This window comes from Chlamydomonas reinhardtii, chromosome 3 (assembly GCF_000002595.2).
Source record: "Chlamydomonas reinhardtii strain CC-503 cw92 mt+ chromosome 3, whole genome shotgun sequence".
NCBI classification, from domain to species: Eukaryota; Viridiplantae; Chlorophyta; class Chlorophyceae; order Chlamydomonadales; family Chlamydomonadaceae; genus Chlamydomonas; species Chlamydomonas reinhardtii.
The window spans coordinates 7,521,495-7,548,314 of NC_057006.1; the positions used below are offsets into that span (position 1 = coordinate 7,521,495).

At 65.8% G+C, this 26,820-nt stretch overlaps 4 protein-coding genes across 4 annotated transcripts; 2 read left to right on the forward strand and 2 right to left on the reverse strand.

Moving 5' to 3' along the window:
* The first annotated feature begins 35 nt into the window (after positions 1–35).
* CHLRE_03g205300v5 (uncharacterized protein) lies at positions 36–9,131 on the forward strand. The gene is made up of 8 exons (XM_043061475.1): positions 36–1,367; positions 1,670–4,510; positions 4,731–5,514; positions 5,765–6,703; positions 6,971–7,106; positions 7,343–7,551; positions 7,832–7,892; positions 8,010–9,131. Exons 1-8 carry the CDS (start codon positions 170–172, stop codon positions 8,451–8,453), a joined length of 6,612 nt encoding a protein of 2,203 aa, XP_042926488.1. The 5' UTR covers positions 36–169; the 3' UTR covers positions 8,454–9,131.
* Positions 9,132–10,989: 1,858 nt separating this feature from the next.
* CHLRE_03g205250v5 (uncharacterized protein) lies at positions 10,990–19,745 on the reverse strand. Its single transcript, XM_001693277.2, has 18 exons — positions 19,545–19,745; positions 18,944–19,000; positions 18,206–18,332; positions 17,752–17,863; positions 17,240–17,449; positions 16,815–16,898; positions 16,487–16,587; positions 16,185–16,241; positions 15,851–15,948; positions 15,217–15,354; positions 14,898–14,965; positions 14,247–14,336; positions 13,691–13,768; positions 13,340–13,441; positions 12,840–12,970; positions 12,412–12,505; positions 12,066–12,187; positions 10,990–11,637 (listed from the first exon to the last, which is right to left on the reverse strand). The coding sequence occupies exons 1-18, from the start codon at positions 19,564–19,566 to the stop codon at positions 11,448–11,450; spliced, it is 1,881 nt and encodes a 626-aa protein (XP_001693329.1). The 5' UTR covers positions 19,567–19,745; the 3' UTR covers positions 10,990–11,447.
* Positions 19,746–19,845: 100 nt separating this feature from the next.
* On the forward strand, positions 19,846–21,707 carry CHLRE_03g205200v5 (uncharacterized protein). The gene is made up of 3 exons (XM_043061473.1): positions 19,846–20,915; positions 21,034–21,144; positions 21,260–21,707. Exons 1-3 carry the CDS (start codon positions 19,914–19,916, stop codon positions 21,380–21,382), a joined length of 1,236 nt encoding a protein of 411 aa, XP_042926489.1. The 5' UTR covers positions 19,846–19,913; the 3' UTR covers positions 21,383–21,707.
* A 2-nt stretch (positions 21,708–21,709) lies between these two features.
* CHLRE_03g205150v5 (uncharacterized protein) lies at positions 21,710–24,985 on the reverse strand. The gene is made up of 2 exons (XM_043061472.1): positions 22,796–24,985; positions 21,710–22,461 (listed from the first exon to the last, which is right to left on the reverse strand). The coding sequence occupies exons 1-2, from the start codon at positions 24,920–24,922 to the stop codon at positions 21,952–21,954; spliced, it is 2,637 nt and encodes an 878-aa protein (XP_042926490.1). The 5' UTR covers positions 24,923–24,985; the 3' UTR covers positions 21,710–21,951.
* Positions 24,986–26,820: the final 1,835 nt, after the last annotated feature.

A 26,820-nucleotide genomic window follows, 5' to 3' on the forward strand; every position in this document is an offset into this window, starting at 1 on the left:
GACCAGCTCGACGACTTTGCCACAAACTAGTAAATGTTTTCCTACTGGTAAACACGATCACAATACTCGCAATGTAGCACAGCGTCAGGAACGGGCCATGCCTTGATGGCTTCCTCGTGTGTCCGCTTTTGATGGCGGGGGCTTGACTGGACAACAAAGCCAAGTTATCATGCAGCTCGGAAGCGCGGCAGGATTTGGCGGCGGTTCAAGCCTCAGCACACCACTGACGGGCTCCGGCTGGCCTCGTGTTGGCCACGCATCGCCGGCACCAACCCCAATCGCGCGGTTCGCCAGCCGGGCCCACGGCGATGCTGGGCCCGCAGCAGTCGCGGCAGCGGCTCCTACTGCTGTAGCTGCAGTTGGCGTGGCAGCTCGCACCCCTGCGGCATGCAGCCTCCTGCGCCCTCTGGGGCTGTGGCGGGTGCGCAGCCGCCCTGTTGTTGCGGCTAGCAGCAGTAGCAGCGGCCCTGCGGCGACCGCCCCTGGAGCTACTGCTACAGCTGCTGCTACGGCTGCCGTGATGAGGAGCGCTACCACTGTGGAATCTGGGCTGGGCCTGCCCGCCGCCAGGCTCAGGGCGGCTGTGCGGCTTCGCACCGGCACACGCACCGGTGCCCTCCTGATGCTCCCCTCGCCTTTCTTGGGCGCGGGCTCAGGCTCAGGCTCAAGGTCAAGCCTGGGGCTGGGGCTGGGGCCGGGGCTGCCGCTTCGGCGCATTGCGGTAGCCGCAAGCGGCAACGGCAGCGGCAGCAGCGGGAGTGCCAGCGGCATCGCTGACACGCTGGACGGCGGTGGCGCAAGCAGCGCTGGCGCCAGCACCAGCACCACCAGCAGCAATAGTGGTGGTGGGGGTGACGGTGGTGGAGGTGGTGGGGATGGGGTTGGCAGCGGCCGCTCCTTCCGGCTGCTACGCGGCTGGGCGCAACCCGCTCTGGCGCAGGGGCTCTCTCACTCACCGCCTGCTGCCGTCACGACTGCGGCTGATGCGGGCGAGACCGAGACCGGGAGGAGCGCTGCTGCCCATGGCGGCAGCGGCGGTGGCAGTGGCGGCGGCGACGGCTCGGCGGCGGCTACCAAAGAGGCACTGGCGGCGGCCGCTACGCAGCCGACGCAGCCGGCGCAGCCGGCGCCTCGGCTGACGCTGGCGGAGGTGGCAGCTCTGCCGCCAGAGCAGCTTCTGGCGCTGCTGCCGCCGCAGCCGCCGGCCTGTCTGCAGTACCTACTGCCGGAAATCGACCGACGCTACCCGCGCGACACCACCCCCGCCAACGCGCTGTGTAACGAGTCGGCGCGGCTGCTGCTGCGCGCTGCGGCGCTGGACGGAGCTACGCCGCTGGGGTACCACATGCGGCGCTTTCAGACGCTGCGTGAGTGTGTGCGGAGGTGTGGATGTGTGTGAGGACATATGTGTGGACACGTACGTGCGGGCGTGTGTGCGCACAGCCACCCCACTGAGGCACACGAATGCACCCCCGTCTGTTGTGACACACACACACACACACACAAACACAAACACACACACACACACACACACACACGCGCGCGCACACACATTCAGTATTTGCGCGTATTCCTTGTGCTCTTCAACGCACACGCATACACACACACACGCACACACCCCAACCCTTTCCCCTTGCTTGTGTCCTCCTACTGTAACAACACGCTGCAGACACGCTGATGTGCCACGTCTGGCAAACCCAGCTGCACGCGCTGCCCTTCCAAGCCAAGGAGCCTTCCGCTGGGTCCGATCCCGCCGCCACCGTCCCTGCCGCCGCCGCCGCCGCAGACCCCGCCGCCGCCGCCGCCGCCGGCTCCTTGCCCCGGATCCTGGCGCGGCTGAGTCTGTTCCGCGGCGTGCTGGCCAGTGACCCGCTGTTCGCCATCACGGGGCCCGCGCGCTCACGGAACATGAACGGCACCGCCGTCGCACCCGCCAACAGGGCCGGCGGCGGTGGCGGCGGCGGCGGCGGCGGCCGCAGCGGCAGGGACGGCAGCAAGGCGGGCGCAGGGCAGGGCGGCGCCAGCACTGTTACTGCTGCTAGTGCCGGCGCTGGCAGCAGCAGCAGCAGCAGCAGCAGCAGCAGCAGCAGCAGCAGCGTGGAGCCGCCGGCGTGGCTGCTGCTGCAGGGTGCGGCGGCGGCGGAGGAGGCTCAGGACCACGTTGACCTGTGGCTGCCTGTGTTGGACCGCCGCCATGCCTACGCCGCGGAGTGCCAGGCGCTCTATGCCGCCTGCGTGTCACGGCTGACCAGCCACGACCAGCCCCACCAGCTGCCGTGGGGCACAGCAGGCGGCACCAGGGGCCCGCCACCACCACCCGCCGGCGCCGTGCCCGTGCCTGTGCCCGTGCCCGTGCCTGGCAGCGCCGGCGCAAGTGCGGGCGGTGCAGACGGGGGCGAGGCGCACGGGTTGGATAATGCAGCAGGAGCAGCCTCAGCAGTAACAGCAACAGAAGCAGCAGGAGCAGCCTCTGCAGTAACAGCAACAGAAGTAGCAGCAGCAGCAGCAGCAGCAGCAGCAGCAGGGGCAGCCTCTGCAGTAACAGCAACAGAAGTAGCATCATCATCAACATGGGCTGGCCACACGGTTTCACGGCGCATTGCGGCGCTGCGTGAGCGCGTTGCGGCCTTGGCCTCGGCGCTTGAGGCCGTCGGCGTGCCGCTTGGTTTCCGCAACGCGGTGCGGCTGCTGGCGGCTCGGTCGCAGGTGCTGGGATCCCTCTACCGCCGCTACCCGCCCCTTCGCAGCTCACCTGACGTGGTCCGATTGAATGTGGGCTTGTTAGCGCTGTGTGAGAGCCTGCCGCCCGCAGTGCTGGCGGGTGCGGCCATCGACTACAAAGCGGGGCCGCAGGCGGCGGCGCAGCTGCAGTCGGCGGGTGTGGCGGCGGCGGCGGCGGCGGTACGGCAGCTGGGGCTGCCGCTGGCGGCGGTTTGCGGCGTGGATGTACGAAGCTTGGCTGTGGCGGCGGCGCTGGTGCAGCTTGCGTGGATGGAGCGGCAGGTGCTGTGGCTGGAGGGCGTGTCGCTGGCGGCGGCGGACGCTGCAGCAACGGCGCTGGAGGCGGTGGAGGCGGCTGAGGCGCCGGAGGCGCCGGAGGAGGGAGTGGAGGCGGAGATGGAGGCGGTAGGGACGGAAGCCGCGGCCGCGAGCAGTGGCCGAGGCAGCAGCCCCGGCGTGCGCGTTGTGGTGGCGGATGAGCCGCCGAGCCTGGAGCTGATCGCTCGGCTGGTCCAGGAGGATTCCTGCTTCATGCTCGTCAGTGACAGCATCAGCGTTAGCAGCAGTAGCAGTAGCAGTAGCAGCAGCAGCGGCGCGACTGGCGGCCGCAGCTGTGCAGCACAGGGCGGCAGCTGCGGCGGGCCGGGTGCGGAGCTGCTCGCAGCTGTGGCCTCGGCGGCGGCGGCAGGGGGCCCGTCGTCGGCGTCAGAGGCGTGGGCGTGGGCGGCGGGTGTGCGTGTGGATGTACGGCTATCGGTGCTGTGCCCAGACCTGTACGACGTGACCTTGGACAGCCGCTACCCGACCAGGCCCTGGCCCGCAGCAGGGACCGGGGCAGGGGCAGGGGCAGGGGCGGCGGCAGGGGCGGCGACCGGGGTGGCGGCAGGGGCTGCGGCTGCGGCAGGCGCCACCTCCGAAACTGCCGCGGCTGCAGCGGCCGGTGGTGTAGCCAAGACCGGGAGCAGCACCGGCAACCGCGCCACCAGCGCGACGGCTGCTCCCACGCCCACGCCGCCGTCCACGGCAACGCCAGCAGCAGCGGCGGCGGCGACCGAGCAGGCATCCGCCAGCAGTGCTGCTGCTACTGCTGCTACTGCTGCCACTGCTGTGGAAGCTGCTACTACTGCTGCTGCTGCTGCTGCTGGAGCTGCCGGCGTCGGGGCCTATGACCGTGGAATGGCGGTATTGGTGAAGTGCCTGCCGCCGGAGACAATGACGGCTGCGGCCGCGTCGGAGCTCGTGAGACGTGCTGTGTTGGGCGTGGACTCCGTCGCGTCGGCGGTGCTGGGGCCGTTTCCGGGTGCCCAGCAGCCCCCGCAGCCCCAGGAGCAGAAGCCGCAACAACAAGAGCAACCTGGCCACCCGTTGGCGGCAACGGGGGTGGGCAGCATGAATGTCAGCGACGCCGCCGCCGCCGCGGCGGCTCTGAAGGTTGCAATCATGTTCTCAAGCTATGCCGCCGGCCGCGGCCGCAGCGCCGGCCTTGAAGAAGCCGAAGCCCCTGCACGCACGCCTGCAGGACGCAAGCCCAAACTCTCGCCGCAGCGGCGGCTGGCGCAAGCAAAGGTAGCAGCGAAGCTAGAGGTGGCGGCGGCTGCGGCGGCGGCGCTGGGCGACTTGGCACCGCCATGGTGGCTGGAGTCGTTGTTGCCGCTGGTGGATGCTCGCTACCCGCCGGCCCGCTCGCCTGAGGACTGGGCTCGTAACAGGGCGGCGCGGCTGCTGTTGTTCCTGCAGGGCCGCGTGAGGGCGGAGGTGCAGAGGCAGCTGTCGATGCCATGGCTGCTCAGTAAGTTGCGGCGTGAGCGCGTTACAAGGACATCAAAACGAGGCGTTCGTGTGTGATGTATTGTTTGCAAGAGCAGGGGAGATTGGGGACTGGCAGGTGCACTGTGGGGTGGCTCGATCAAACGGGCCGCGACTGCATCTGCAAATTGCTGTGGCGGTGCGGGACAGAGCTGATGCCGCCTCGTGTCTCCCGCCTCCCCACCTTGCAACTTGCCAAACAGGTCGTTACTTACGGTTGCAGTGGGCGGCACAGTCGGTGTACCCGCCCAACGTGCCCTGCCCGGCAGACGTGTCCGTGGCGACGCTACTGGCCGGCGACCCCGCCTTTGCGCCGGAGCCGGTGCTCAAGGCCGGACCTGCCGAATCAGGCAGCGCCAGCGCAAGCGCAAGCGCAAGTGCCAGCGCCATTGGCAGTGGCAGCGCCAGCGCCAGCGGCGGCAGTGGCAGTGGCGGCACTGGGTGGCGGCCCAGCGGCCGACAGCTGTTCACCATCCGGCTGCGCGGCCAGCAGCTGCTGCCGCCGCAGGAGGCCCAGCAGGGCAAGCCGCTGGAGCTGAGGCAGCACGGGGCGGGCAAGGAGGTGGCGGGTGCAGACGGAGGCGGTGGCGGGGCGGAGGAGGCGGAAGAGGAGGCGAGGCGGCAGCAGGTGGCGGCAGCGGCGGCTCAATTGCTTGACGCCACCTGTGCGGCCGTGATCGCGTCAGCCTCGGCTGCGTCTGCGGCGGCCGCGTCAGCGGCAGCCCTGGCGCCGGCGGCAGCGCCGGCGCCGGCAGCAGTAGAAGCTACAGCCACAGCAACAGCCACAGCAACAGCCACAGCAACCGCAACAGAAGCCGCAACAGCGCCAGCAGCAACAACAGCAACCCTCGGCACTGCTATAGCGAGGCACAAAGGGGTTGCTGACACGCCGCAGCCTGCTCCTTGGCTGGCTTCGAGGCTGCCGGCACCGCGTCGGGATGAGGCGTTTGGGCCCAACGGGTTGTTGGAATGGGTGGAGCGGAAGAAGTGAGTCCCAGGCATCCCTGTGCTTGCCATTGCCTGCCCTTACACCCACAGCCTGTACAGCGCCTCTTCCCCTTCCAATTAGCCATGCTGTGTTTGCCTCTTTCGCGTCGTTGTCGCGTCATCCAATACCGAAGAGGCTTCGAATATGGGCATGTTTCTGCGCCACTAGCGCGCTTTGTATGTACGGTAGATGTGTGTGTGTGCGTGAGTGAGTGCACCCGTGCCACGGCGCCCTGCTGCATGCATGCAGGCCTTGGGAGCCGCTGGCGGTGGAGGAGGTGGGCTCGCTGCTGCTCGGCCTGGCGCCCTCCACACTGCAGCACCTGGTGCAGGAGCGAGTCATGAGGGAGGAGCTGCAGCGCAGCAGCGCCGGCAGTAGCAGCAGCAGTGGCGGTGGCAGCAGCGGCAGTAGCAGTGGCAGTCGCCAGCGCGGTAGCGGCGGCGCGCCTGGTGACGCAGACGGCAGCCTCCGGCGCGCGGCGATGCTGCAGCTGCTGCGGGAGGTGGCGGCGCCGCGCCCGGGCGAGGCGGCGGGGCCGCCGGCGGCGCCCGGCGGCGCCACCACCAATCTCGAACTACGACAGAAGGTTATTGTGGGGCAGATGTGGGCCCTGGTGGACAAGTGGTTGGTTGGCGGCTCCGACTCGGAAACGGCCGACGCCGCAACAGCCGCGGGCGAAGGGTCCGGGAGTGAGGAGCCGGAGCCGGCGGAGGGCGGGCAGGCTGCAGAGAGCGAGTCGCCGAGCGGCGGCGAAGAGGAAGGTGAAGAGGAAGGCGAAGAGGAAGGCAAGAGCGAGGGAGATGAGGAGTCGCCTGTGGCAAGCCTAGACGCAGGGCCTGCAGACGGAGGAGTTGACGAAGACTCCAGTGCCGTCACTGCTACTGCTGCCGCCGCCGGTGGCGGCTCCGCCGCCACCGCCTCCTCCACGACAGCACCTGCTTCCACCGCCGCCGCCGCAGCTGCTGTGGGCGACACCGCCGCCGCGACGCCCGCCGCGCTGCTGTCGCCGTCGGTGGCGCCGGCGCGGGTGCGGGTGGTGGTGGTGGAGGATGCGGACACGCCCGGGCTGCGGGAGCTCCTGGTGCACGCTGCCGCCTGCAGCCATGTCGCGATGGACTGCGAGATGACGAGCGGGCGCGGCGGCGTGCGTCTCATGGTGCTGCAGATATTCGCGCCCGCCATTGCGGGGTGAGTGGCGTGGGCGTTGGGGGGGGGCGTGGGCGCTGCGGGAGGCCCGGCCTGGGTGTGTGGGTGTGCGGGCGAGTGCGCATGTGGGCATTTGGGCACTGCGATTGCTCCCAAGGAATCCCAGTACCGTGCATCTCACCGCCACGACCGCCTGCCTCCCCCTCCCTCTCCGCGCCTCTCTCCCCCTCCCTCCCCATATTCCAACCTTGCAATCCCCCTCCCTCCCCGCCTCCCTCTCCGCCTCCTCCTCCGCCTCCCCCACCGCAGCCGCCACCCCGCCACCGCCTATCTGGTGGACCTGGGGGCGGCGGGCAGGGCGGGCCGCCGCCGGCTGGTGGCGGAGCTGGCGCCGCTGCTGGGGCCGGAGCTGGGGGTGGTCAAGGTGGCACACGGGCCGCAGTGGGTGAGTGCCGGCGTGCGCCCGCGCGAGTGGCGGTGACGTGGCGGTGACGTGGCGGCGCGTGGTGGGGTCCTGTGCAGGCCGCTGCTGGAGGGGCGGGGCAAGATGGTGGGGCCGGGCGGGTGGTATCGGCGCGAGTGCGGGTTGAGTACGACCAAATCACGCGTTGCAACCCCGCCATCGCCCTAATATCATGAATGCAAGACCCCGACACCCGCTCAAATCGTGCGCACGCACAGGACGTGTCACTGCTGCACACGCAGTACGGCATCCTTCTGGGGCCCCTGGTGGACACGCAGCTCGTGTACGGCACCGCGCAGGCCACGTGGCTGGGACTGCCGTACACGTGCCGCAAGCTGCTGGCGCCCCGGGCGGGGCTGGGGGCCATGCTGGGGGGCGTGGGGCTGCGGCTGCCGTACAAGGCAGATGTCAAGTCGCTGTACCGCAAGTACGACAGGAGGGGGCGGGAGGGGTTGGGGGAGGGGGCGTGGGCGGAGCTCGGAGGAGAATGGGGGCTGGGGCGGGGATGGGCGGGGCATGGTCGGGGGATGGGCGGGGGCAGGGCCCGATGCCGAGGGTGCAGCAGCCGGATGCTGTGAGTGCTGAGTGCTGGTAGGGTTCGAGGCGGGACATGCAAGCCGCCAGCCCCCGGACTGACTGACTGACGGCATGCACATGTTTACCGTACCGAGTATGACGTGTGTGCTGCCCGCGCGACCTCTTCGCAGGGACCGCAACTTCTGGAAGCAGCGGCCGCTGACGCCTGCCATGATCGAGTACGCGGTGCAGGTAGGGATGTGCAGGTGTGGTGGGTATAACACATTTGTGCTATGTGCGTGTGCTACGTGCGTGATGACATGTGTGCGTGCGTGTTTGCACCTCCGATCCCATGCCCCCCACACACAGGACGTGTCCACTCTCCTGGACACCTACCGCGCACTGCTTCGCAGCATCGTGGCAGACCTGGAGCCGCAGCAGCGGCAGCAACAGCCCGAGCCCGCGGATGGCAGCAGCAGCGCCACCACCACCACCACCACCACCACCACCACCACCACCACCACCACCAGCAGCAGCAGCAGCAGCAGCAGCAGCAGCAGCCCCAGCAGCAGCCCCGGCAGTAGCCCTGAGGGCGGTGTGGCAGGCGGCGGCTGGTTGTGGCAGTCGCCGCTACTGCCGCCCGCGCACACGGCGTCGGCCCAGAGCCGGCGGAAGAAGGCAGGGGTGGAGGCGGTGGAGGGGATGAAGGAGGAGGCGGCGGAGGGGGAGGAGGAGGTCTACCCGCCGCCACAGCGGGGGTCGCTCCTGGATGGGGCACGTGTGGAGAGGCTGAGAGCTGAGAGCCGTGAGTGAGGCGAGTGAGCGAGTGAGCAAGCCAGCAAGGGCGTGTGAGTGCTGCTGCTGGTGCTAAAAAGGCGGCGGTAAGAGAACGATGTAATGATGAGATGCAGGATGCTGGTGGGGGGGAGCGGGCGGGTGGACGGGCTGGTAGGTTAAGGGTGTGCGGGAGCTGAGTAGACCCGTGGGTGTGAGGGGTGCTGCCTTACGCAGGATGCGCGCTGGCAACGGCCCATGAAATTGATCCAAACAGAGACTGTCATTGTGGATCCAAAGAACACCACAATGGCCACCGTGTGCATCTAACTGGCCCGATTCGTGGCCACACTTCCGGTGGCCCACTTGACCCACCCCCAGAGTGGAAGGTGCCCCCACGCATGGAGTGGACGCTCATTCTGCGCTAAGTCCGTGGCCTGCCGCCCTGCCACGCCCTGTAGTTTTAATCTCGCTGCGGCGCGAGCACTCCATGTGTGCTCTCTGAAGAAGAACGCCCTGTCAAACCTGGTCATTCGCTTCATGACTATCAATCCGCGAAGTCTTTCCTGGTTACAATCGTTTTGTCAAAAGAATAGGATGCGAAAAGGTCAGACAGCGCTCAAGACAGCTGCCTTGTGGGCGTGCTTCCGACGTTCTCTGTATGCTCAGTTGCTTAGAAGGGTATCAGTGGATACGCTTGTGTAACTTTGGGGTTCGCTGAGGCGCGGGGACCGCACCGGCAATCGCTCGCCCGGCGCACTCGCCAAGCGAAATTACTGACGCGTTTTGCTCATGCTAGAGCTTAATATGATAACTGCGAGAGCGAATAAGAAGCTCGCTAGCTTGGCCGCTTCGGGCAGGGGGCCGGCACGGCCGGCGCGACCTCCTCCCCCGGCACACCGACGCACCCGTCTGTCGCCCGACAGCTGGAGCCTGATGGTGCACACACATGTGTAACCATGGGGGGGAGGGGACAGCGCCGGCTGAGAGAGACGGGTGCTTTGTGTAGCCTGGTTTAAAGACGGGTAAAAGAGCGCCAGCAGCCTCCACTGCAGGAGTGAACAGCGTGGCCACTGACACTGTAGCCAGGTTCCCTCCCCAGCCCGGACCACACCCCAGCCCCTGCCACGCGTGATGGGGCAAGTGCACGCATGCAACGTGTGGGCTTGATGGTGTGGAGCATGTGTAGACCACTGGGCAGGCCACCAGGGACCGGTCCAAGAGCTTCCACTATGCGAGTGGGCTGAGAGACCACAAAAAGAGGAGACGCTGAGGCTTCAGGACTTGGGGAATGGGGACACAACCGCCATTCATCGAAATCACCCGGCCATACTGCACCCCCATCCCTCTGACATATAGCCAAGGCCATATGCAAGAGGGCAGGGCGGGGCGATGACCTTGGCGTACGTGGGAGGGGCTGGAGCGTGGTTAAGGCATAGGCTGGGTGTGCCGCCCATCTCAGATCCACACCTCGACCCCTGCCGTGACCCCACCCGACGGAATCACCCGGCCATACTGCACCCCCATCCCTCTGACATATAGCCAAGGCCATATGCAAGAGGGCAGGGCGGGGCGATGACCTTGGCGTGCGTGGGAGGGGCTGGAGCGTGGTTAAGGCATAGGCTGGGTGTGCCACCCATGTCAGATCCACACCTCGACCCCTGCCGTGACCCCACCCGACGGAATCACCCGGCCATACTGCACCCCCATCCCTCTGACATATAGCCAAGGCCATTTGCAAGAGGGCAGGGCGGGGCCATGACCTTGGCGTACGTGGGAGCCTGGGAGGGGCTGGGGAGGGGCCCTAGCTACAGTGTCAGTGGCCACGCTGTTCACTCCTGCAGTGGAGGCTGCTGGCGCTCTTTCACCCCGTCTTTAAACCAGGCTACACAAAGCACCCGTCTCTCTCAGCCGGCGCTGTCCCCTCCCCCCCATGGTTACACATGTGTGTGCACCATCAGGCTCCAGCTGTCGGGCGACAGACGGGTGCGTCGGTGTGCCGGGGGAGGAGGTCGCGCCGGCCGTGCCGGCCCCCTGCCCGAAGCGGCCAAGCTAGCGAGCTTCTTATTCGCTCTCGCAGTTATCATATTAAGCTCTAGCATGAGCAAAACGCGTCAGTAATTTCGCTTGGCGAGCAATTGCCGGTGCGGTCCCCGCGCCTCAGCGAACCCCAAAGTTACACAAGCGTATCCACTGATACCCTTCTAAGCAACTGAGCATACAGAGAACGTCGGAAGCACGCCCACAAGGCAGCTGTCTTGAGCGCTGTCTGACCTTTTCGCATCCTATTCTTTTGTAAAACGTTTACATTGCAATCAGATAAGACGCAGATTAATGGTCATGAAGCGAATGACCAGGTTTGGCTGGGCGTGCCTCTATGAAATAGTGCTCGCGCCGCCGCAGCGAGATTAATTAAACTACAGGGCGTGGCAGGGCGGCAGGCCACGGACTTAGCGCAGAATGAGCATCCACTCCATGCGTGGGGGCACCTTCCACTCTGGGGGTGGGTCAAGTGGGCCACCGGAAGTGTGGCCACGAATCGGGACGATGACCTCCCGTGTGTGTGCACGCTGTACTGACACGTGTGGAATCTCACGCACCCTGCTGGTTAATATGTGTCGAGCAAAGCCTCAGCAGTTTAACTCGTTGTTGCTTCACAACCCCCCCACCATGGACCCTTGACCTGCACACTACCGCCTCGGCCATGCCTTCAGCACACACCACCCACGACATACGGTACACAGGCAGTAGTCATAATCACAGCCGTATAAAGCATTCAGTCCTGCACACAGCTCGGCTGCTCGGGGCCTCCTCACAGCCCCGCTATTCACCTGCCTCGACGAACCCCCGCGTCCCGCTTTCCTTTCCGGGATCATTAATATCAAGCACCATCACTGCCACTTGCCGTCAGCAACATACCGGCTAGGTTTCATTCAGCCGCTATAACCCACCACACAGGCACACACACACACACACACACACACACACACACACACACACACACACACACACACACACACACACCGGGCCTGCCTAGCCCGCTCTCTGCCGCCCTGGGCGGTGCCAGGTCATCAAGCTCCTCCGACTCCTCCTGCTGCTGCTGTGCCTCCGGCGCCTGAACAGCTGCGCCTGCAGGGTGTCCAGCCGCCGCTGCAGCCCCGCCAGGGTCCACTCGTACGCCTCGCCGCCAAACTCCCGGTGCCACACGAAGGCGCGGTAGTACCTGTGTGCGCGCGTGTGCGTGTTGGGAAAACACAGCGTGGCAGGAAGGCACAAGGGGTACGCAAGCAAGCAGCGGGCCGCGATAGATCGCAAGTGTGTGCGTTGAACAACGAAACGGAACAAGACCCGCCCAAACGCCAAATGCGCGCGTGCGTGTGTGTGTGTGTGTGTGTGTGTGTGTGTGTGTGTGTGTGTGTGTGCGCGCGTATGCTCGTGCCCCAGCCCTTCCGCGTCCCCCATCAACCCCTCCATCTCGCACGGACGACTACCCCCGTACGACTGCGTTTAGCTTGGTTTGGTCTAGTTTGGGCTGGCATCCACAACCCCCCCCTCCCGCCCGCCCCCCACCGCCCTCGCACAGTCGCCGCCGCGCCGTGCGGACACGCACACGCCGCCCCCCCCCCCCCGCTCCCCCTCCCTCCCTCTCACTTGGCCATGCCCAGCCGCAGCGCCGCCTGCTGCTCCGGGCTGTAGCTGCGCAGGATGTCCAGCAGCCGCGGCACGTCGCGCAGCGGCAGCCGTACACTGAACTCCTCATAGGGCAGGAAGTCCTGGATGGGCAGCAGGGGTGCGTGGGGAGCGCGGGGGGAGCGGGGAAGAAGAGAGGCGGGCAAGGACTCAGGAGGAGGTGGGGTGGCCGTCGGGTCTGCGGGCCGAGTTAGTATCACGCCGCATCAGAGCAACGCAACTAATAGTAGTAGTCATAGCGCCACAGCCAGGTAAACGGCACAAGATTTGAGCACGCACGCGAGTGTCAGGACACGCACACGCGCACCTCGAAGGCCTGGTAGACGTGGTCCTGGATGATGACTGGGATACAGCCGAACTCAATCGCCTGCACCAGCCGAAGCCCCCAGCCGAAGCCGTACCTGCACAGCCATGTACACACACACACACACACACACACACACACACACACACACATACATCACACACACACACACCAGGTAGACCGTAACATTCTGCATCGCATACACTGTCCTGCGCCACTCATGTTCCTTATGCTCTTTAACACACACCAGGCAGAGCTCACACGCCAGGCAAAAGGTGCTTTGTCACACACAAAGCGCGAGACCGGCACGTTGAAGGTGATGGGGGCACACCGCTGCTGATCACGTGCACGGTACATGTTTAAGCCCACACAGACCACACAGAAACAACACAAGGAAACAGTACAAAGAAACAGCACATAGAGTCACTCACGGCGCGATGCAGAACTTGGATGTGAGCAGCAGCTTCTTGTATTCCTGGGTGCGCCCCTCCACAAAGACTACGTCGGCCGGGGTGGAGTTGCCGTTGGCTATGTGCACCGACGTCAGCAGCTCCTTGATGGCCTGTGTGTGTGCGTGTGTGTGTGTGTGTGGGGGGGGGGGGTTGCAAGGATTGGCACAGAGAAGTGTAGCAAGGTAGACAGCAGGAGGGGGGTGGTTGAGAATGTGAATGGTGTGCGCATTCCAAGCAGCACAAGAAGGCAAGTTGCGTAGGCGAGTTGAGGCGGGGCTGCTGTATATGGTAGCTAGTTGTGAGAGGAATGCGCAGCAATCGGAGAGTGCAGCCAAAGCACCCACGCCGCCGTACAGCCAACCAGCCCACCCGCCCCCTTTTCGTTGTAACTAACGCCTCTGGCTGTGCTCCACTCGTTTAACTTGGTTTGGTTACACTTGGGCAGGTACTCACAACCCCCCTCCACCGCACCGCCGCACCTGTCTTGTCCCGCCGCTGTACTCCATGGACTGGGCTATGCCGCCCGCGAAGAAGAACAGCAGCGTGCGGCCGAAGTCCTGTCCGCCGTTGGCCACCACCGTCTGGCGGCCGGCAAGAAACGGAAGAGCCGGGCACCGGGTGGGGCGCGGGCAGGCGTGCGGATGGGTGTTGACCCACGTGTGGCAAGTGACAGGCCGCCACGCGGCACGCCCTGGCGCACACAGCCCCTCCCCCTTTCCCCTCCCCATCCCCCTCACCAATATAATCGCTTGCAACTTACGCCTCTGCCTGTGCTCCGCGCGTTTAGCTTGGTTTGGTTGAGTTTGGGCTGGTAATTACAACCCCCTCACCTGGTAGTGCTTGACGGTGTCGGTGGGCAGGATCTCGGCGAACATGTTGATGGGCGGGACCACCAAGTCGCGCTTCAGCTGCACGCGGAGGGAGGATCGGGGGAGGAGGGTCGGTGGGGGGTGGGGGGGGTGAGCATTGCAGGTACAGTAGCATGGGGGGGGTGAGGATCGCAGGGATGTTACGAAGAAGTGTAGCAGCGGGAGCAAGGGGAGGGGGCAGCGGGGCGCAGGCGGGGGATGACGGCGTGCGTGCCTGCGCGTGGGGACCTGGTTGGGGCCAGGCGAGGGCTTGACGGCGCCTGTGGCCAGCAGGGTTCCCCCACGGCTCCTGCACGCGCCCCCAAGCTCACCCCTGCCATGCGAACAACAACACGCGCGCTGCCCCCGCCCCGCTATGCCTCATCGCATTGCGCCTCCGCCCCCCTCCCATAAGTATGATTGCTTGCAACCAACGCCTCTGCCCGTGGCCTCTGCCTGTGCTCCGCTAGTTTAGATTGGTTTAGTTTGGGCTGGTATTTACAGCCCCCCGCTCTCGCTCCCCGGCCACCCCATCCACCTGTATGCAGGCGTAGTCCTTGTTGTCCAGCCCAATCCAGTCGGTGCCGGCGACCTGCATGCCCCAGTGCACCACCTTGATGGCCTGGTCCTGGGGTGGGGGCGGAGGGGTGGGGGGTGGAGGGAGAGGGCGGAGGGGGTGGCCATTCAAAAACTAATCTCACGTGTGGAGTGCCGACGCCCAGTGGGAAAGGGGGGGTCACACTCATGATTCTTCAAGAAGTGGGTTGGGGTTCGCGGGGTGGAGGAGGACGACGTGGGGCATGGAAAGGGAAAGTGGTTACGTGGTGGGGCTGGGCGGGAAGCGGCCGCACGCGGCGGTGTGGTGTGGCGCGTGGTCTGGAGCACACGGGAAACAAGGAAGGGTGCCGGGCTGCCGGCGCGGATGCGAGGCTAGGCGGGCTGCATGGTTGGGCCGCGGCCACGCACACGTGCAGGCATACGCGTGTGCGGTACGTAGGTTTTGGTTCCTCTGTGTCACTTCCCTTGGACACTTGCTGGACCCCCCGCTTTGGTTTAGTTTGGGCTGGTACTTACACCCCCCTGCCCTTCCCCTGTCCCCCTTCACTTCCAAAATAATCATGAATGTATCCCCCTCCCCCACAATCCCCTCCCCCACAATCCCCTCCCCCTCTCCCCCCCCCGGTCTGACCTGCAGCTCCCGGGGCAGGTGGCAGGTGCCTCGGTCGCCCGTCATGAAGTAGAAGTGGTCGCGGCCGCCTGCATGGGCGGGCAACAGCAGCAACAGCAGCAGCAGCAGCAGCAGCAGCAGCAGTAGCAGCGGCAGCAGCGGGCCGTGTGGGGTGTTGGTGTCTCGGTGGACTGGGGCGAGCTTATGCCGAGGGGCTGTGGCTCCAATCCTGACCGACAAGTTTCACCATTGGGATCGACGCGTGGCCTGTGTCGACCTGCCCGCCCACCACCCACCACACCGCCCCCTCCCCCCCCCCAATGCCAACACAGCCACGCACCTGACCGGTCCCAGAAGGGCCACCGGCTGCGGACGTGGTTTATGGCCCAGGCGGTCTGCGGCACGGCGTCGCGCACATTGCCGATGTAGAAGTACAGCAGCATCGGCACGTAGAACAGGTTGGCCTCCCAGGGGTTCTCTGGGGGCCGGGGGGGCCGGCGTTCATGGACAGCGGAGTGGGGGCAGCGTGTGGCGGCGGCGGGGAAACACAAGAGAAGCTGGCTGGCAGTTGGCACGCGTGTGTGTTTTACGGTGTGTGAGCATGTATGCGTCGGGCGCACTTAAAGGGAACCCCTCTCCCAACCACAAGGCCCACTGAGCTCAGCAAGCGTGGGGCAGCGGCAGCGGCACGCGGCGGACCTGCCTGCCGGGAGACAGGGACCACCCGGCTCCAGCTCTCTCAAGTCTCCTTGTGCAACATGACCCGTGTGTGTGTATGTTAGTGCGTATGCACGTGTTCGGCGCCTGCTGTGCTTGCCGCGCTGCCCTCCCGCCTGACGTGCGCCCCTCCCCTCCCCTCCCACCTGCGGCCGCAGCTTTCCTTGCAGTGCGACTGTTTCCCTACGGGATTGCTTCAGGGTTGACCTTCCCCTCCCCGCCCCTCTGCTCCCACCTGTGCGCCCCTCCGCTCCCACCTGTGCGTGTGACGTTGTCCTGCAGGAAGTACCTCATGAACAGCTCGTAGGCCGAGTACATGGGGTCGCGGCCGAAGAAGCCGTCGTTGTAGGCGCCGCTGAGGCGCGGGGAAGGAGGCGGGGCGGGCGGGAGAAGGGGGCGGGAGAAGGGGGTCGGGGGAAGGGGGGCGGGAGAGGCGAGTCCATGTAATCAAGACGCGGTGAGCGCTTATCTGTGTGAAGGGTACAAGGCCGGGACAAAGCAGCGTACCATGGCGTAATGTTGGCTGTGACACACAGGGATCACGCGCACGCGTACGTGACTCGCACGTGCGCCTGTTGTCCTGTCACTCACGGGAAGGCCACGTCCCAGGGCAGGTCGTACATGTAGATCTTGAGCTTGGTGGGCGACCTGTGTGTGTGTGTGTGTGTGTGTGTGTGTGTGTGTGTGTGTGTGTGTGTGTTGAGCTAGGCTTCACAGGTACGCAGAGTGCGGTGCCCATCCTTTTGCCCCACATGGCCCGCTGCCCCGTAACGCCTGGTCCCCTGTGGCCCTCCCCCCAAGATGGTCTACCGTCCACCACTTCTCTTAACTAATCATGAATGTAACCCCCCCCCCACACACACACACACACACACACACACATGCACGCCCACCTGAGGTCGGGCCACACGGGCGGCTGTGTGGCGGACGCGGGCGGGGCGGACCGCTGCACGAGGTAGCCCTGGCCGCGGTGGCAGCCGGCGCCCCAGAAGCCCTGCAGGCGTACGGCACACCGCACATTGCGCGTCCTTGGCGGGCATGGGGTAGCCAATGGCTGATGTGTACAGTACTTGTGAGCGGTATGCGGTACCCCATTAGGCTGGTGAGACGCAAGCGGCATGCCCGCAAGACTCGCCAGTCTCGCCACCACACCGACAGGTGCAAGTTGCAGTGCCTGGTAACACCCCTGTCTCCTGTCCCCGCCCCCCCCTCCAGCCGCACCGGCCGGCAGTGGCAGAAGCCGCCCTTGCAGGCGCCGCGGCCGCCGCAGTCCGGACTGAACCAGCAGGCCTCACTGCTGTCCACCTGGGGTGGGGTGTGTGTGTGTGGGGCGGGGCGGCGACGTAAAGAGAGAAGTAAGGGGAGGCAGGGCACGAGCGAGCAGCGGGAGAGGTAAAGCGATAGGTGAAGGGAGGCAGGGGCCATGTGTGAGAGGCGCGGAGGCAAGCCACACAGCGCCGCAGCTAGCCTCATCCGCACGAGCGACCGCGCCCTTGCGCACAGCAGGAAACGGACGCCCGCAGCCATGCCACTCCACGCCCCGGGTTATGCCATGCGCCAGCTCCTCCTGGTTTCCCTCGGCTGCGCCCATTGCAAGGTGGGGTGCCCACGCCTCGCCCCGCACCGCGCCTCGCCCGCCGCCTCACCCCCGCGCACTCTGTGCCGTTGTAGCCCTTGGCGCATATGCAGCGCGGGTACTGTTCATGCTCCCATCGGAAGCACACGCCGCGGCCGCTGCAGCGGCCCGGGCAGGCGGCGGGCGGGAGCACCGAGTGATTGCCGCGCCAGTTGCTGCTGCCCCACAGCGCCTTGTCCTCTAGGAGGCCCGGATCGGAGTCGTAGGAGGCCCGCGTCTCCTGCGGCGGCGGCGGCGGCGGAGGAGGAGGAGGAGGAGGGGCGCGGGCAGGCAGGCAGATGAGGGACAGGCAGGCAGGTGAGGAGGCGGGGCTCACCGGCACAGGCACTGACAGTGACAGCGGCGGACTGCTGTTCGACAACCTTGGAAAGCAGCAGCAGATGAAGTGGCGGCGAGCTGCGGCGGCAGGGCACACACGGCGGGCACACACACACCCACACCCACACACCCACACCCACACCCACACCCACACACGCACACACACGCACACACACACACACACGCACGCACGCACGCACGCACCTGCGGCGCGAAGTGTTTGTACCAGGTGGTGCCGCCGCGGCTCCAGTCCTCGGGGAGCTCGCTGCCGGCTGGGCCCGTGCTGCCGCCCTGCCAGTCCGAACGCAGCCAACACCTGGAAACACACACCGGTGCAAATACACATACACACACAAGCACGCGCACGCACACGCACATCGCGGTCAATGTCTTTGTGTGCTCCTTGTGTTTGCTTTGTTTGCACATGCACACGCACGCTCACACGCAAACAAAACGTTTCCCATCATTTTAAACACACACACACACACACACACACGTCTTAGCGCTATGTTTTCCTTGTGCTCCTTCACACACACACATATACACACACACACACGCACACACGCACACACACACACACACACACACACACACACACACACACACACACACACACACACACACACACACACACACACACACACACACCCGGCCCCACCTGTTCCGGGTCATGTCGGCTCCCAGCTCGTGCGTGCAGCGGTCGGCCTTGTTGGGGTCGTGGCAATACAGGCGGGCGCAGGCGCGGTAGCACTCGCAGTTGCGCGTGTACAGGTTGGAGCAGGAGCCTGTGTGTGCGTCAGGGGGGCATGGTAGATACCAGCCCAAACCAAACCGAACCCCATGCAAAAGAGCGAGGAGGAGAGCGTGGCCTATGGGGAGTTACATATCATGATTAGGAGAAGCGAAGTTGTAGCCAGGGGGCGATGGTTGAGGTGGAGGAGGGTGGAGGGGGGCGGGGAGGCACAGGCGTGTGTGTGGGGGGCAGGTCGGCAGGAGCTTGGGGCGCGTGGCGTGTGTGGGGCTGTCACAATGGAGGTTGTTGGGCAAACGCAGCTGCTGCCAGCACGTACGTCCAGAGCGTGTGCGCGGTGCTGTTACCTGCGGCCAGCTGCCTGTGGGCCTTGCCTGGCGCCCGAACCGCGCCGACGCGGGTGAGCGCGTCATGCACCTCATCGCCACCCCCAGCCCATTGGGCGCGCACAAACCCGAGCAATGCACGTCGGCACGCACATACACACACCGGGCCCGGGGCCCCCCATGTGACACGATCGGCCGGCCGGCACAACCCTGCTGTCTCACTGTCACACGCACAAGCACACGCACACACACACGCGCGCACGGGCTTTCGTTCCGTTTTTAAACACACGCGCACGCGCACGCACACGCACACACGCACCCGGGTCCTCCGTGGACACGCGGCACGCGGCCATGCGGTCCACCTCACAGGCCGGACCTGCGGGTTGGGGGTTGGGGTAACTCTGAACCAATCCCGCAAGGAAACAGTTGCGCTGGAAGCAGAAGTTGCAGAGGGGCCGGGCGGGAAGCCAGGAAGTGGCGGACGGGCACGGTGATGAGGGCCGGGGGTGGGAGTGGGGGCACGGGGTGGGGGGTGGGGTGGTGGTGGTGGTGGGGTAAAGCGAGGCTGCGGCTGCGGCTGCTACCCGGCCCACACGGCGTGGGGGTGCGTCTGAGGTGGCCGATGGACGGCACCTCGAAGCGCGAGAGGCACGGGCGGGGCGCGCGCGTGCCCCGTTCGGCGAAACCTCCCGTTGACGCCCCTGGATGTCTCCCGCCAATCGTCTGGGTGCTTAGCAGGCAGAAGCCGTACCGACGGGGCCCAGGAGGAGGAGGGGGCCAGCCAGCTGTCGTGCGGAAGTCCTGGTGTCTCTCGCCCGCACGGGCGCACAAACCCGGCAGCTGCACCGCCATGAATGCCACCATGGCAACAACCCCATCCTAATGCGCACTCCCCCTCCTCGCTCGCCGTTGCCACCTACCCTCGTAGCCCCAGGGGCACATGCATTCTCCCGTTTCTCCATTACAGTTGCCACGGTCGGTACATCCTGGAGCGCAGCTCTTGTTTTCCTTGATGACTTTCAATGAGTTATCGCAGAGCGCGCAAGTAAAGAACGAACTTGCCAAGAAGAATGCGACGCGCGCTTTCATCCTCCTCTCTTCACGGCAGTGGAAGTGCCATTATCTATTAAAACAACAGACAAGTTTGATGGAATGTGCTGGTATGCAGCACTTGGTTTCACACAATCATTTTTGTGTATAGCGAAGCCCCCCAGGAACACCCCTGTCCGTGGCTGGTGGCTGGTGCGTCCGCGCCCGCCGATGCGGGGGAGCTGTGCACCCTGGAGGAGATGAAGGCCACGCAGATCATCGGTGTGGACCCGTGCGGGGGAGGGAATTGGTTCATGGCAGCACGGTCTCCGCTGTACCAGCCAGGGCCCTGGGCTTGGGAGGGTGTCGGGGAGGGTGTCGGCCCTGCCCAGCGCTACCTGCTCGAGCTGCACGACAAGCAGCTGGATGAGGAGTTGTTCCCTGGGCAGCTGCCGCCGGAGCCGCGTCGCAGGCGCAAGGGTGGCGGGCGCAAGGGGGGCGGGCGTACGGGGGGCCACCGCCGGAAGCAATCTAAGCACTGGCAGCCGCGAGCCAGGACAGCGCGGCGGCGGCGCCAGAAGCGGGGCCGATTCCATATGAGCATGGGCCACTGGCGGCACATGTCAGGCCTGGAACGACTCCAGCCAAACCGCCCACAGCTTGCGCCAGCCCTGCAGGCGTACATCGGCGGCATCCCCACGGCGGCGACCGCGTCGGCGGCCCGGTTTGAAGAGCGCCTGCGCTACCTCTTCGCCAGTGGGGCGGCAGGGCAGGCGGCGGGGCAGGCGGCGGGGCAGGCGGCGGGGCAAGCGGCGGGGCAGGCGGCGGGGCAGGCGGCGGGGCAGGCGGCGGGGCAAGCGGCGGGGCAGGCGGCGGGGCAGGCGGCGGGGCAAGCGGCGGGGCAGGCGGCGGGGCAAGCGGCGGGGCAGGCGGCGGGGCAGGCGGCGGGGCAGGCAGAGGCGGGGCCCCGGGGCGCGGTGCACGTGCTGTGGCACTACCACTTCTCCGCCTTCCGCCGAAAGCGCTGGGCTGCGTTCATCCAGCGCGACCGCGCGCTCCACCGCGTCGCCAAGCAGCTCACAGGCGGCAGGCCCAAGGAGGAGGTGGTGGTGGGGTGGGGTTCGTGGGCCTTCCAGGGAGGGAAGGGCGGCTCCCCCATCTCCGTCAGGGGCGGGCGCGCGCCGACGGGGCGGCTCATCAAGCTGCTCCGTGAGCGCTACGCCAAGCATGTGTTCATCATCGATGAATACAAGACCTCCAAGGTGGGTGGGTTGAGTGGGATTGCAATTGCTGGTGGGTGGGTGGGCCGCTGGGTTTATGCCTGGCTTTAGCGGAAGCCCTAGTGTGGCCCCCCTCCCTCCCACCCTCCCGACCATGCAGACCTGCTACAACTGCGGGTGTCAGGAGATGGCCATCAAGCGGCTTGGGGGGCTGAAGGAGGGGCAGCGGCCCTGGTCGGTCAAAGTCTGCAACGACTGCTTGACGACCTGGGTGAGGACCGTGCATGTGCGGGGACGGCTGGGCACTGGGGACGGATTGATTGACAGGTTGACGGCTGAGACAGCTCATGTGCGCTCTCCTCTTCCTCCCCGTTCCCCATCCCCAGAACCGCGACGTCTCCGCCGCCAACGTGATCCGTGTGCTCCTCCTGCTGAAGCTGATGGGCTTCGAGCGGCCGATCAAGCTGCAGCGGCCGCCATGGCCGCCGGCGGCGGCGGGGCCGGGCTGAGAGCCTGAACGGCGCTAGCAGGGCGTGGAGCTGAGGGTGCACGTGTCGATTGGCGGCGAGTGACGTGACTAGTTTGTTAGCTGCGGGTTAGCACGGACTGTGCACCCCACCCAACCGGCCACGTCCGGATTTGCGGGGATGCCAAAGGCCCCCAACATAGAGGCGTGTGCAATTTGCGTGTGCTTAGTAGGCGCCCGCGTCAAGGTGGCTGGGTTGATAACGACCCGGGATCAGCCCTTTTCCTGCCATAAGGCAGCCACCTCCTTGTTGTGTATAGCTGCAATTGGCTCAAGCAGAAGGCTGTATCATGAAACAGCTGTATAATACACATCTGGTATATGACACCGCGTCACGCTCGTCGCCGTGGGGGATGTAGGCTCGGACAGCTGGAATTTGGCAATTCGACACGATCCCACGCTTGCGTCCTGCCTGCACCCACTCGCCCTCACCGCACCTTCGCGTACACATCCTGTATTAGCGACTTACCTGATCTACATACACATCTGCATGCCTAAACGGGTAGCCCTCGCAGCCTCCGAAGCCAAGGACGCTCATGCTCTAAGCGCATGTCATTCCGCCCCGGCCCCTTGCCGCAGCGCCAGCGGCACCGCCCTGGTCCGAGTCGTCAGCAGTTCCCGCTGGTATGGCGGAAGCTTCAGCTCGCTATTGCCATCCACGGCCGCCACCAGCCGATCCCATTGCCGCTCCTGCACAGCCCACGCGATCGTCGCCACGCCCGCTCCTAGCGCTGCAAGCTCCGCCGCTAGAGCCGCACCAGCCGCATCCGCATCATCATCACCACCATCACCACCATCTGCAACAGCACGGGCCCGGATGGCCGCCGCCTCCCTCGCCCCCCGCCTTTCCTTCACACACTCAATGCACACTGATGCCAACCCGATGACCAGCCGTATCCACAGCTCCAGCTGTGGGAAAACGGCCGCCGAGTCCGCCCGCTTGAGCTGCTCAACCACAAACTCAAGTGAGGGCAGCTCCGCGAGACTTCGCGTCATGAGCCACACCACGGCAGCGGCATTGGCACCCAACGCGTGCCACGTGTCCTCTTCGTCGAATCGTACCTGTGCATGCAGGCAGGCACGCATTCAGCACACACACACACACACACACACACACACACACACACACACACACACACACATGCGCGCGTTTCTCGGTACACACATAAATATACGGGAACGGCTGTTTTCCGGACCAGACCGCCAGCCTTTTCCTGTGCAATCATGCTGGGCAGCAGGATTGGCTGCTGTGAGCAGAACCTAAGTACGCTGGTGTGTGTAAGTTTTTGTGTCATGCGTATGCGTCCCACGTGTGGATAGAACCCGACCGTCCCGCAAGTCAACTACGGAACATGCCATTATGACAACCTCACTGTTCGTAGCAGCGCACACTCACCGGCGCAGTCGGGCTCGGCCGGCTCAGCACTACTTGCAGCAGCTTGACGCTGCCTCCCACCACCACCAGCTGCTTCAAGTCGCCGGGCACTGCTGTCCCGCAGGCCCGCTCCAGCTCCTCAAACATGCCCTGAGTCATGCCCACGGCCACCAGGCTCGCCAGCGCGCCGTCCCACGCCCGCTGCCGCGCTGCCTCCACTGCCTGCGCCTCCGCCTCCGCCTCCGGCGCAGGCGGTGTGTCTGCACCCGGCGCCGCCATCATTTGCAACAGCCCCCATTCCCGCATCAGGCCGAGCAGCTCGCGCAGCCGCGAGTCAGGCAGGTGCGATTGCCCCCTCCACGCGCCCCTGCCCGTCAACATAGCATGCGCCAGCTGCAGCTTCTGGCTCCTTGACCAGCGCGCCACGCCCAGCGCCGGCGCCGCCAACAGCAGCCGTAGCAGCGGCAGACAGCGCTCCCGCGCCGCCTCCATGAGGAGCGAGGTGCTGACCAGCATCTCGCCTGCCTCGAACAGCAGGTGTGTGAGGAGCGCCACGCCGTTCTTACTCCAGTAAATCCAATCTGCGCCGGGCCGTACATCGTCCGACGTATAGTCCAGTGCCAGCCGCCGCTGCCGTAGCGCCGCAAGCCGCGCGCTGAAGCCGCCGCCGTGCCGGCTACAGCCGCAGTCGCGGCCCTGCCCGTCACTACTGCCCGCGCAGTGCGAGTTCACGAGCCGCGTGGTCAAGCCCCTGCTGCCGCCGCCGCCGCCGCTACTGCCGCCGCCGCCGTCACTGCCGCCGCCGTCACTGCCGCCGCCGCCGCTGCCGCCGCCGCCGCCGCCGCTGCCGCCGCCGCTGCAGTCGCCGCAGCCGTCGCAGTCCTCGGGCGCATTGAGCAGGACTGACACGTGTACCTGCATGGGCGCGCCGTCGTGCCAGCCGTGGTCGCACTGCGACAGCAGCCAGTCCAGCTTCTCACTCCAGTCGGGAAGCGGGCTGGCGAGCGCAGCCGACAACAGGTACCGCGCACGTGCGCCGCGCAGGGGCGTGCGGCCGACCCAGATCCCCCCGCCAGGGCCGCCGCTGCCACCGCCTGCATTAGCATCGCTGGCGCCGCCGCCGCCTGCGCCAGCCTCGCGTGCGACATCCGCGCCGGCGGTGGCCTGACCGCCGCTGCTGCCCTCGCTGCTACTGCCACTGCTGCCGCTACCACTGCTGCTACTGCCGTCGCCGCTGACGCCTGCCTCTCCTGTGTAGTGGTAATAGCGCTGTAGCACCTCCAGCGGGCAGCCGCGCGCGATGGCAGCCACCGTCGTCTGCAGCACCTCCTGCCGCTGGGGGCAGTTCCGGGGCCGGATTAGCGGCGCCAAGCGCTCGAGCAAGGCAACATGTCCGGCTTCAGCTGCATGTGCCGCTAGCTTCTCGGGCCCCCACCACGGTGTCTGGCCGCCAGCCCCCAGACGCTGCTCTAGCCAGTCCACGACATTGCGGTGACCCCCGCTGAAGGCGCCGGCTGTAGCCGAATCCCAAGTAGCGTAGTCGCGCGCTGGGTCATCCAGAGGCCAGCCGCTCTTGTCAAGCCACTGCAGCACGTGCAGGTGGCCCCGCTTGGCGGCAGTGTAGGCCACGCGCCATGCATGCAGCGGGCAGCCATCCATGAGCAGCCTCTCGCAGCCATCGAGGTTGCCCGCCGCGGCAGCTGACACGAGCACGTATTCATCCAGGGTGCAGCCGCAGCGCTGCAGCGCGACTTCCAGGCTTGGCGGGTGGTTTGATGACGCGGCCAGGCAGAGGAGGGTGTGCCGCACTTTGGCGCTATGGTCGTCCCAGCGCTCCGGGTTGCCCCAGTGGGCGACGAAGTGCCGACCAGGCCAGCTGGGTTGCGCCAGGACAGGGTCCCCCGCTTGCGTCGGCTTTTGCGCAAGGACAAATTTGTTGTAGTCCCACAAGCATGCTGCTGTCTCGCGGCAAACTAGCTTCAGGTTGGCCGCTACATCGTTAGCGTGCAGAAAAGATGCCACCCGACGGATGAGGTCCCCCGCCAGCCGTGCGAAATGGCAAGGAGCTACAGCGTCGCCCAGACCATCTCCGGGACCATCTTGTGGACCGAGCGTCAGTTGAGCCATGCCATCAGAAACGCCTTCCATGGTGCCTGGCAAGCAAAGGTAGATAAGAGCAGCGTTGGACTAAGCACTGTGCGTGTGAATTACCGGCCTGCACCTAACCTTCACTGTTAGCTGTATTCATGTGCACGTGCTCAGGGCCCAGCCAGTCTGGCCCAATCCATCGCCACGCCATCCCAGGCCACTGCCGACTTTGTTAATTTAGCACAGGGTCGAACTCGTTCCGTGGGGAATGCTTCCACTGGCACCTGCGTACCGAGCCCCAGCGGCCCAGCGACCACGGCACACCTCTGCTCTGGACATCTGTCTGAACCTGGCTCGCCCCTGAGGGCCCCATAAGAGCATGACCCCCAGCCCTGCTTCGGCGCCAGCGCCCGGCGCCCTGGCCCTAACTTTCTCTCACCTATACTCGTTTGCGCCCTGGCTCACCGTGCTTGCGTTGAATCCTCAAACAGAAGAAGAAGTCAGCCCTCAGCTACGTGCCTCTGGTCACAATCCTACGCCCGGCTGTGCTGGTGCCAGGGCCCTGATGCTTTGCACTTCCGCTCTGGGGCAATCCAGTCTTGCCGTGTGCGGCAGGGCTTGCGGCGGGTGGCTTGGAGCGTGACTTCGCGGCTCTCATGGCGCTGCCGGGTATGCTCACGCTTGGCACGACGGCAGTGCGGTGCTGGGAGGCGCTGGTCGCGGTGCGCCATCAGTTAGTGGCTTCCAAGCCGGCTGGTGCGCTCGGGCCACGCCTCGCACGTCGCTGCACTATACAGTACAAGCGGTCCGTCCTGCGCCCCATCCTGCGCATTACGGATATGGCGCGCGTGCCGCCGGAGCTGCAGTCCGGCCCGGATGCTGCTGCCCAACTCTCCGCGCTGCTGGCCCATGTACAGGCGGCGTGGAGGGTGGCGGCGTCGGCCACACTGCATGCGCCTGGCGGCGCGGCCTCCGCGCATCCTGCCCCCCAGGTATGGCTGCTGTTTGCGCAGAGCCTGGGGTGGCGGCATGGCGCGGCTGACGTAGCCATTGCTGACCCTCACGGTGAAGCAGGCAATCCAGCTTCAACTCGCGCCTGCGTACGACGCGCTCCGCGTGCGTCACTTGGCCTTCATCCAAGAGGCCTACAGCGGCGCCGCGGCGCCGGCGGAAGCGATTCATGCGCTGCGGGCGGCCCTGGCGCGGCTGCGGGCTTTGGTGTGGGAGCCGCGACACAAGGAACCGCTCTGGCGCCTGGCAGTCAATGGATTCACGGGCTTTGGGATGCTTGCGGCGTTGGCCGCGGGTGGACGCGTGGAGAAATGCCCGTGTGGGACTCAGATGACTGCTGGGGCTACGGTTCATCACTTCTGGGACTGTGTGGTGGCGGAGGCTCTGCGTGATGTGCTGCATGAGCATGCGAATGTGGACAACACACGGAACATCTGGTCTACATACGCATTAGTTCCGCAACACTCGTCAATAACGGAACCAGCAGTTGTGGGTAGTACAGGCGCCACCAGGGCTATCGCAGGCGTGGGACATCGTGTGCTTGGCCGCTGTGGCGGCCCTGGAATACGGCCGAGAGCGCCTTTACGCTTGCCGTGATGCTGCAGACCGGACTGCGGAGGTTGCTTTTGTGCGAAGGATCGGTGTGGAGGTGATTGCGGACTTCTGGTCACGGCTAGCTGCGTTTGTGAGTCTGCGTCGGCCTCCGCGCCGCTGGGACCTTGTCCCGAACCAGCACCCATTCCTAGCGTCAGATGATGTTGGAGGGGTTATCTTTGTAGGGCCAGCAGCGGACTCGCCATCGGCCTCACCCTAGCTTGTCAACTTAGGGACTAGTCTTATGACGCAGACCCACGGCTTAGGTGAGCAGCGCTAGCGTTTGCGGTGAGCCGGGCCTGGGGTTCCTCCCCTCTCCGGAGGCGAGGAGCATGGGGGTCATTCGAGGATCT

Excerpts from the sequence above, each read along its gene's own strand:
- CHLRE_03g205150v5 (XM_043061472.1), bottom strand. The coding sequence starts at position 24,922 with ATGGAAGGCGTTTCTGATGGCATGGCTCAACTGACGCTCGGTCCACAA. Across the intron at positions 22,462-22,795 it reads GGCCGAGCCCGACTGCGCCG|GTACGATTCGACGAAGAGGA; the intron begins GTGAGTGTGCGC and ends CTGCATGCACAG.
- CHLRE_03g205250v5 (XM_001693277.2), bottom strand. The coding sequence starts at position 19,566 with ATGTGCCCCTGGGGCTACGAGG. Across the intron at positions 18,333-18,943 it reads CGTGTCCACGGAGGACCCGG|GCTCCTGCTCCAACCTGTAC; the intron begins GTGCGTGTGTGC and ends ACGCACACACAG. Across the intron at positions 15,949-16,184 it reads CCCTGGGACGTGGCCTTCCC|CGGCGCCTACAACGACGGCT; the intron begins GTGAGTGACAGG and ends CCCGCGCCTCAG.
- CHLRE_03g205300v5 (XM_043061475.1), top strand. The coding sequence starts at position 170 with ATGCAGCTCGGAAGCGCGGCAGGATTTGGCGGCGGTTCAAGCCTCAGC. Across the intron at positions 1,368-1,669 it reads GCGGCGCTTTCAGACGCTGC|ACACGCTGATGTGCCACGTC; the intron begins GTGAGTGTGTGC and ends AACACGCTGCAG. Across the intron at positions 4,511-4,730 it reads GTCGATGCCATGGCTGCTCA|GTCGTTACTTACGGTTGCAG; the intron begins GTAAGTTGCGGC and ends CTTGCCAAACAG.
- CHLRE_03g205200v5 (XM_043061473.1), top strand. The coding sequence starts at position 19,914 with ATGAAGGCCACGCAGATCATCGGTGTGGACCCGTGCGGGGGAGGGAAT. Across the intron at positions 20,916-21,033 it reads ATGAATACAAGACCTCCAAG|ACCTGCTACAACTGCGGGTG; the intron begins GTGGGTGGGTTG and ends CCGACCATGCAG. Across the intron at positions 21,145-21,259 it reads ACGACTGCTTGACGACCTGG|AACCGCGACGTCTCCGCCGC; the intron begins GTGAGGACCGTG and ends CCCCATCCCCAG.